This window comes from Neolamprologus multifasciatus, chromosome 7 (assembly GCF_963576455.1).
Source record: "Neolamprologus multifasciatus chromosome 7, fNeoMul1.2, whole genome shotgun sequence".
In the NCBI taxonomy this organism is placed as follows: Eukaryota; Metazoa; Chordata; class Actinopteri; order Cichliformes; family Cichlidae; genus Neolamprologus; species Neolamprologus multifasciatus.
The window spans coordinates 21,799,393-21,809,729 of record NC_140445.1 but is presented as its reverse complement, the minus strand read 5'-3'; the positions used below and the strand labels follow the sequence as shown (position 1 = coordinate 21,809,729).

The 10,337-nt window shown below is 38.2% G+C and overlaps 1 protein-coding gene across 2 annotated transcripts in view; it reads right to left on the bottom strand.

Moving 5' to 3' along the window:
• Positions 1–10,337, bottom strand: part of astn2 (astrotactin 2) — a 291,315-nt gene that overhangs the window by 242,008 nt on the left and 38,970 nt on the right. For both annotated transcript variants that reach the window (XM_085168613.1, XM_085168612.1), the window contains exon 2: positions 7–194. In XM_085168613.1, coding sequence (XP_085024739.1) covers positions 7–194 — 188 coding nt within the window. The remainder of the gene's footprint in view (positions 1–6; positions 195–10,337) is intronic.

The following is a 10,337-nucleotide window of genomic DNA, read 5'->3' as shown; positions in this document are numbered from 1 at the left end:
ACTTACCATAACTGAGATGTGTAGCAGATGCATGTGTTCATGCAGCACGTGGGCCGGTTCCCGGGCAGTAGGTTGTGTGGTCTGAGCTAAAAGCTCAGACTCAGTCATGGACACATGGAAGTACAGTGTCCCATTTTCCAACCACTGCTGCTTCCAATGTACCTGAGAAATTTCTTCCCCAGTACCAGACATCTCTGAAAAGAACAAAGAGAGAGAGAAAAAAAGTTTTTTTGCTTATTTTTTGTTTTTTATGAATAAGACAATGCACATGGACTGTCTGTGTGTATAAGACACGTTTTGCTAATGTTACTCTGTAAGGAAAACACATCCATTTATCATAACATCATATGGGATTATGTGTGCATATATTTTGTGCATGGCCTTGTCTCTGCACGCATAAACAGTCACTTCCAACTAGAAATCTAACTTCTGAAGATTATAGATTTCTTAGGTTCTGTTACAGCTGTGCAGCTGATTTGGTGAGAGTTGCTGTCAAGCCATTTCTCTGCTTAGCTGCTTTGCAATCCTTATTATGACAACTTATTAAGCCATGGTATTAGTTAGAGATTTGTAGAAATTCAAAAAGACTAAGTGGAAGTCATCACAAATATTTCAGCCATTACAACCAATACATCGCTTCAATTACAGATAAAATTAGTCACAGATGGAAAAGGATTATCCATGCTCATGTCCATTTGTTTACACTATTTTTCCCCATTTTCTTTTTATTTTCCTGTCACCCAAAAACAACAGACTCAAAAGTCTGCCAAAACATTCAATGGGTAGATAATGGGTTCATTAAGCTCAATTTTAAACATATATATCAGGAACAGTCGCAGAAACGCTGTCACTGCCCTTCTTCTTATCTGCGTTAATCATCCTACATTATATAAACCACCAGCTTCAGGCTAGTACTTGCTTGAACTATCTAACAAAGGAAAGAATGAAAGGAAAGCTGGAAAAGTTTATAAGGAAAAGTGTGCAGGAAATGTACGAACGGAAAAAAAAATGACACACTCAGTTGAGTTTTATGGAGCAATGGAAAAAGGAGATGAAAAAGAGCAGGGAGATCACTGGTTTATCTTGATATGGATCATGGCACAAGAATCTAATGCTATCAAGTGGGAGTGGCTGCTCAGTAGAGCAGTACTGAGAAGCCTAAGGGAGCCTCCGATTGCAAAGCTTGATACAGTATTTGTCATGTGGCTGGGTGACAAGGGCACAGACATCTACTGACATCTTCTATCAGTAGCAGGTAGCAAATGACAAATGGCTTTGGATACAGCTGGTTATTAACCTGCTGACTCTGGGTCAGAGGACACGGGCAGCAGGGGAGGGTTACATGAGCTGTGCTCAGCACTGAGACAGGCCTTTAGGTGCAGGGGGAGAATGCGCAGAACAGACACTCCATAAGAAAATGACACAGTTCATCATGGTAGAAATCATGCTGTCATATGCACAGTTATAGTTACTTAAAAATATAGTAGTGTAGACCACAATTAATGACTATTTTGCCTATTTTATCCTTTTTACTAACTGTCGGGGGAAGGGGACTGCACAGAGGCAATCATTACATTTCACAAGCACAAATAATAATATTTTTGGTTATGATGATGATTAATTATTTGACAGTTTATACATAAATTCAACAATAAAAACTGCTTTAAGTCATAATGCACATCTTAAATGCAACTGCTCTCTGTGAAAGTGCACTTGAAACATCCACACTCTTGCAAAAGACCTGGGAAATGCTGCATAATTTTGCTGACTACAGCTTATGATAAAATTTTGTAGGGTGTGACATTCTTAAATCCTACAACTGCTGGCTATTCATCTCTTAATGTTTAATCTGTCGGATGAAGGGAGAGTGCTTGACCTCTCACACCGAGAGATGGTAAAGTTTTGTCTGCTGGGCCACCAGTAACATACCTCCTGCGATGCTACTGTCTCCTGCCAAGCTCCAGTCAATCTTACCTTTCTTACACATTTTGTTTGTTTCAGGAAGTTTTAAATGACTCTGATTTTACACAACAGTGACAATGAGTTTGATACAGATTAAAAGTGTTCCTGTGTGGAAAAGTAAAAGACACAGTTTGCAGTCACATGCAGAATAGATGGGAAGTCTCTAAAACAGTAGATGCTGTGAGGTTGTTGTGTATCTCTGTATGATCATTATGCAGATGAGGAAAGACTATTTTAAGACAAAAGAATGGTGTGTGTGTGTGTGTCTGTCTGTCCTTGTCTTTTGTTTTATGAGGCTTGTCATTGGGCATGAAGCCAGACGTTAGTGGGACATAGGTGTATGGCCTCAAGGTCTACTTGTAATTCATTAGGAGGCACATTATTAATGTGTACACGTGCATGAGTGCGTGCACATGTACACACTGGTTAAGTGTGTACACGTAAGCAATACTGCCAAACTGTGTCCAAGGACAGCCCAAAGAAATTCCAGTATTGACGATTTCATAGACTAGGAAAGAAATGTCTCCATGAATCACAAAGTAATTATGGCAGATCTGGATTATCTAGACCCTTAGAGTGTGAAAACCTCTTTTAAAATGCTTATGACTTTTTTATTGGCTATCTGTTCATAAAGTTTCAGTAGGAGATGCTATAAAATACATTATAGAAATTCTGTTATTCACATATGTCGGATTCTGCATGGATAAAACTGGCCATGAAACACTATGCAACAAAAGTGAAAATACTGATTTGACCTCTTTTAACCTTTCATAAGTTTGCCTAACAGTTAGAGGAGAACTACTGAAAGCTTAGCTTAAAATCCTTGATAAAGTCTTCTTATTCTTTTCTAAATCCTCTCTGCAGGTACTTAATGTATAAATGAAATCTATTCAGCACTCATTGTCAGCAGAACTCTTATTACAAAACCTGGTGATCATAAGTGCTCACTGTGCGTCTTACTGTGTTTCTCTCTTTGCCTAATTTAATCTGCTTCTCCTCAAGGATCTTTCATCTTTTCCTCCTCAATTTGCAAGCCTAGACTAGAAGTGCTGAGTTCAATTTTGGACTTACTGTAGTTTCCACATTCTTTTAAATTTTGCCTTGAGCAAGAGTGATTTCCACTTAGGATAGTCTCTCAGAGTTATACTTTTGATGACATTGAGGTTTTCCACCAACACAGAGTAAGAACAGTAAGGCCTGGAGCTCTAGCTCTTCATTCTTCCTACACAAAATACTCAAAATAGTAATAATAATAGTAATAATAATAATAGTAATAATAATAATAATAATATTAACAAAGAAAAGATACAATAATTTGTAACTAGTAAGAATCTGTCTGGGTTTTGGTTTGGGGTTGGCGACGGAGGGTTGAGACACACAATACACTGCTTTTCTGTTACAGTAAAATACTGACAACACTTGAAATGTTACATTAAGACATACAGGGATTTTTTTGTTTTTGTTTTTTTCCCCTCCCCTTTTAATCTGTAGTGGTTCAGTACAGAACCTATTTGGGCTGTGGCTTAACCAATTAGCCAATTAGCGAAAACACCTTGTTAAATGTCAGTTGGTCAGCTCGTTTATTTGTGAAGGTGTGATTGGTCCACCTGGATTTTTTTCTCTTCCTGTTTTTTAATTTAAACACAAACTGTTCCACATTTTGCAATGACCTCATTGAAGGCCAAAAGCCAAAATGCATTGGTCACTTAATAAAGTTGTTCCCTATTACTTGAAGTAGGGCTGCTCGATTATGGCAAAAATGATAATCCCGATTATTTTCACTGAAATTGAGATCTCGATTATTTGACGATATTTATTTAACAATAACAATGTATTGAATAATGACTTTAAAGATTGTCAAAAAATAATATAAAATAGTGTGCAAATACTGATAACAGTGCAAATGTTTGCAATATAAAAAATAAATGAAAAATGTAAACATCTATATTTAGTGAACTTTGCAGTGTTGCTCTGTGGTGCAGCTACAACACTGTAGCAAAGTTTACACACTATGTCTACTTGATCCACGTCTGACTCCTCGAACCCATAATGTTTCCACACCACTGAAGTTTTTTTTACCTCTCTTTTCAACCAACGGCAGTCACTCTCCTCTCCAAATAACTTCTGCTTAGCTTTCCGAGCTTCCCTCGGGTCCTCTTAATCAGCGGTCCTCAACCCCCGGGCCTCGGACCGGTACCGGTCCATGAGTCGTTTGGTACCGGGCCACGAGAGTTGAGGCTTAGGTGTGAAATGTATAGTTTTCAGGGTTTTTATCGGTTTTCAGCGTTATTTTGTTATCGTTTTTATCGTTTACTCGGTTTTCCTTGGTCTTTTCAGGTGTGTTATGAATAAATTTTCTTTTTTTCGGTACCGGTACTAGTTTTATTTTGTTGTATTTATCCGCGACACCTTAAAGGCCAGTCCATGAAAATATTGTCGGGCATAAACCGGTCCGTGGCGCAAAAGAGGTTGGAGACCGCTGCTCTTAATTGTTGTGACACGTGTTCGAAATGCAGAGAGGTGCGCTCGATTTGCCAGATGGAGCAGCGCGAGAGTAAAGCACGAGGGAGGGGCTAATAATCGGCTCAGTCATTTTTAATGATCGTTGAAAGCCCAGATCGTAATCGTGATTAAAATTCGATTAATTGAGCAACCCTAACTTGAAGTGTCGCTGGAGTCATCACGTCTTCATATCTTTGTCTTCTCCATGCACCTTGGAAGTAGGTGAAGTTGTGCCAGAAATATTTGTTGCTAGCAGCTGGAAATGGCATAGTTAGAATGCACTCAAACTCCTCTGTCATCTTCAAACCTGTAACTGTCTTTTTATGCAAAATTTGCAGTGGGCTCATTTATGTCTCTAGTGGTTATTGGAGGAAAACACATGTAGATGGCCCAGAAATTGCCAAAACAGTGGATGAAGGTTAGTTCCAATTATTTACCACAGAGAGCAGTAGTCAGTTGTGTAAGCTCCAACCCCTCCATGTTCCTGAATTGGATAAATGAAAAAAATAAAAAATAAAAAGGGATGAATTGTGAAAAGACCTAAAATGGGTGAAATCAATTTAATCTGGCAACCATATTTATTGTACAAATCCCCTTTACTATTTTCCAAAAATGAAATACACATTGAAACATTTCACCATGTACGCTGGCAGAGTATGCTGAACAGCAGTGCAAAGATGTGTAATGATGTCTTCCAGACATCAGCAGCAAAATCTAGGAACTGCTTGCTGACCATGAATGACACACACACACAAAAAAAAAGATTTTAACATAGTGGTGGTTTGGGCATATTTTTCTCATTCAAAGCTTGAACTCATTTAAATACAATATCTCTAAAAATCTATGAGCCCACAGAGTCAAAATCTAATTCAGTGTCAATGGACCATCTCCAAAACGTATTACCTAAATACATCTTCAAATCAGTTTTCAGTGCTTTTATTTCCAGCTCAGGGAAGAGCAGCAATTTTGGAGATACTGACTTTGCTATCAGAAATTTTGCTTTAAATTGAAGATGCAGTGTCCTTTAAATTCAGACAGCTACACTGCTTACACCTTACAGTATGACTCATATTCCTTCTTCAATATCACAAGTACTAATAGAAGCACAACTAGGTTGTATGAGTCCCTACCTGAAGAAGTCTGACAGACGTGAGTTTAAAATAGATCTTGTATCTAATTATAAAGGCGCTGATTAACATATGCATGCCCATACATTCACACATTTTTCTGCTTGCCTACAAAACAACTACATGTTCCCAAAAGGTTAGCATTCATCATTATAAAGGTGATCATAGCTGTGCAGTGTCAGTGATTGTGCAAACCTGACAGCTCCTTGACAGTTCGTCAGCTCTGCAACAACTACATGTCATCAACATTTACTTTGATGAAAGCTAGCACCCTAAAGGCACTTTGCTGCCTGTCATTACATACGTGGCATAAAGTGTAACTCTATGGCTGATTGCACACCACATCTCACTGCTTAGGCTGCCTATAGTATGGATGACAACACAATAGGCAGATGAAAATTAAATAATTCACATGAGAAACGGATGGAATCACTGGCTTCAAATTTCTCTGCAGAAAATGAAAGCGAGGACAGAAAAGGAGAGGTGAGAGTGTGTCTAACAGAGAGGCAAACAGAGTGGGAAACAGAAAAAGGGGAGAAATATTTAACAGTCTGACACTCATCAGAGGTATTCAAGTATATTGCCATACCTTCTAGACATTCAAATTCTGCCACAAAACATTCCTGTCAGCTGTGACAATGGCACATTTGGTATGTTTTCATTTCAGCGTCACACAACTGTCGACTGTCAATAGAAAATGTTCAGAACAACCAGGCTTTAAAATTGTGTCTTTCACTAGCTGCTGCTGATGTGATAACCTTGTAAAATACCAATTACCATGTATAATAACCCTGAGTGCGGAGGACTATCTAGGCAAATCTAGGATGGGCTACAGTAACAGGGTTCTCCTTCCAGTTTAATACCACCGCCACCCTAATGTCTAATGTTATGAACACTAATGGAATAGCTGGAATTCACATAAAAATCAATTGAAATGAGCACAATTAAAAAAGCATAAGGGTTTTTTTAATTCTTTTTCAGAAAATGTCAGTGTTGATTACACAGAGCTTCCACACACTTATGGTGATCACACTAGGTATAACAAAGTAATACGTTAGGTGCGTTAACGAAGACATCGTTAAGTTCTGGACTTTCTATCGATCATTTAAATTGTGAAATAACTGAAAACAAGTAAATGAGAAAGCAAGTACAGAAAAAGCTGTAAGTACAGTTCCACATTCAGCACATCAGACTGTTGCTGTACTTCCTCGCTCAATCTGCACTGTGGGATCCAATTCTGTTGACTCAACACCTGTTCCTCTGGATGACCTGGTTTTCACCTCACTTCCTCACATGCTTGCCACTGCAGAGGCCACTTTATACTCTTCAATGGCATTTCACAAAATGAAATGTTAAAAGACAAACATATCTACTAATAATATCACCAGTTTCTACATTATTACCTATTATCCCGGTAAGTTTTTAAAAAGGGCTTGAAGAAACTTCTGTGATGATTAAATGTGCTTAATGTAATGGTACTCTCTTAATGGCTCTATTATGTGAAACCATCTCTAAATTAATCATAACTTGGTGAGTATGTTTAGTGACTATTAGAGTACATTCTAAATGCATATCGCTACTGCACTGCATACAGAATATAGCAAGGAAAACACCAATTACAGTTAATCTGTGCTGTAGGAAAACTATTACAGAACTTAAAATAATAACAACAATTTTGTCTCTGCATTTCTTTAAAAGCGCCTCTAAACAATCTTGTGCTAACGAGAACTCCTAACAGTGTAGTACCACTAAAGCTTTATAGCTGATGTCTAAACCCATGCTACCTCCCACTGCGTTCGATCAAAGCAGCAGCTGTTGGATTGTGAACTGACCACCTCTTTCAGAAAACCAATTGCAATTTTTGAGCCATCACCAGTCAGGCTTCCAGCTTAAAAGAGAAGCTGACTTGTGATTTGAAAACAGGTAACCAAGGTTTGGTTAAAAATAGGACTGAATTGTAGTGAGTGACTTAAATTGAACAGATTGTTCATACATTTTCCCCCACAGCAAAAATCATAAAAGTTAAGTGAAAGTAACTGTTCACATAAAAGGGGTTTTCAACATAGCAGGTGTGCTTTAACTTTATAATGCTCAATACTTGTAAAATCAAGTTAGAACTCATTGTTATCTTACAATTTACACACTTTGTCACTCTGTCAAGAACTGGAGTAAGAAGTATCACAAAAAAATTAAAAGAGAGCCACACAGCACAGAACAAGCCAGGCAGAAGTAAGAAGCACACGATTCCAAAGGCTCTGGAAAGAAAAGTGGTGAGAGGTGTGTCTAAAGACCCCAGAACAACTGTCAAGACAGTGAATGGCTGGCCAAGCTGGGAATTGAAGTTTGTTAAAGAAAAACACCACTAGAACCCTGCACATGAAAGGACTGCAAGGTTGGAGACCAAGAAAAGCAGAAGATACTCCTTCAAATCAAACTGATGTATGGTAAGGACAACCTTGAGAAAGATTACACATACTGGAAATGTGTGCTTTGGTCAGATGAGACAAAACTAGAGCTCGTTGGCCACATAGTATGCTGCTTGTGTTTGGAGAAAAAAGGGAGAGACATACAACCCAAAGAATTACACAACCAAAGAGTTGTACCTTATCCACCGGGAAACTCAGTGGTGGGAGAATTATCCTGTGTAGATGCTTCAGTGGTATCTCGAACTGTGAATTTCATCAGAGTGGAAGATATCACAAAGAAAGAAAGATATATAATTTTTTTGAAATAAACCCTAAAACAGTTAGCAGCATAACTAAACAAAGGTTACTGCTGGTGAAGAACTACCTCAAGACTGACTGGCTTTATTTCTACTGAACATCTGTGGAGTGAACTGAAGACCGAGGTCCATGCCAGAAGATCCTGGAGGAGGAAAATCTGGAGGACTTTCAGAGATTTGCTGAAATAAGAACGAACTGGAATTGCTCAGGACACATGGGGGTTAATAATTCTGTCCTCATTTGTACAGTGCTGTGAAAAAGTATTATTGACCTGAAATTCATTGTCACATAATTACCAGTTAAAAATATAATAATAATGGATTGGATTTATATAGCGCTTTCCAAGGCCCCCAAAGCGCTTTACAATGCCATTATTCATTCACTCTCACATTCACACACTGGTGGAGGCAAGCTACAGTTGTAGCCACAGCTGCCCTGGGGCAGACTGACAGAAGTGAGGCTGCCATATCGTTTAGGGCGAGGCTGCCAACACCAGTAGGCGGTAGGTGAAGTGTCTTGCCCAAGGACACAACGACCAGGACAGAGACCCTGGGGATCGAACCGGCGACCTTCCGGTTACAGATACGCTTCCCAACCCCCTACAGTCTCATGCACCCAGTGTTAGGTGTAATGTGTTACAAAATAATGCATTACTGTGATCACATTTCATTTTTCCGCAATGCAGTAATGTAACTTGTTACTGTACTAATTTCAATATTTACAGTGCAGTTACAATTATGCAACCACTTGCACTACAAAAGTTCTTCAGTTACCTGCACACTGGACAGAAAGAAAGCGTCAAACAAACAATCATTTTTCTCCCTACGCACGTCCTGCTGCAGTCACCTGATTTTAGTTTGTGTGTGTGCAGGAGGATAATGGTGAAGTGGTAAAGCAATACAGCTTTTTCAAGAACAGAACTATGGACATAACTTTTAGTTTTATTGCACAAAAGGACAAGAGCGCAATGATAAAGTGGAAACTGTATCCAGGAAACAAATGCAATATACTGCTAACACAACTTCTGCTCTTTGCAAGCATCTGCACAGACAGAATGCTAAAGAAAAGTTCATCTCTAGAACTGCTGTAGAAATGGCTTTGAAGACTCTTTGCATTGTGTTGTCAGGTTTGTGTTCATACTTAGGCTAAAAACTAAAAGAAAGATCATATGTGTGTCCACATTAGCATAGAGATTTGTGTTGTTGTCTGGGACTGTAGCCTAAGGTTTATATGGTTAACTGGTAATTAGAGTATATGACAGTGTTTTCAGATCATTTATTGGAGTAACAAGAAATTAATGTAAAGAGTAGCATAACGAATTACCCCAACACTGCACACACCAACACAAATCCACATCCTAATGATGATACACATACAATCTTTCTTTTAGTTTTCATGGTGTTGAAGGTTTTGTCATCTATGTGATGCAGTCTTGGAGCTTTGGGGAAGGTTCACCACTGCTCACAGTGTTCAGCAGCCTTCAGACCTTTGAACATTGGCCAGGTTCTATTTAACTTCTTCATTCAGCTGATCTAGCAGTAATCAGTTCTTGGTGCGGCTAATGAAACTGAACTCAGATTTAAAAGAAAACTATGTTAACCCAAGTTAATTCACAATTTAAAAAGATGGGGTAACTACTTTGTCCCACAGGGCCAGGTAAGTGGTGGCATAACAAATTAAGTCACCATTTAAACAAGTTATTTTGAATTTAATTGGGTTATATTTGTCTTACACTAAAATTCATTTGATGATCTGAACCATTTAAGTGTGACAAAAATGCACAAAACCCCAAAACAAAACAAAAAACAAGTTAAATACCATGAAAAGAAATACTTTTATCAAAAATGTTGTATTATTTATTTATTTTTTTTATTTAACTAACTATAGATATTGTTTAACACTATCCAAAGACAAATGCAAAGCAAGAAAGGCACTATAAAACAAGATTTATTTTATTGTTGAACTAACAGATCTCTAAGGAACCTTTTTGTTAAGAGCTAAATTCAATAAACACATAGCTGTT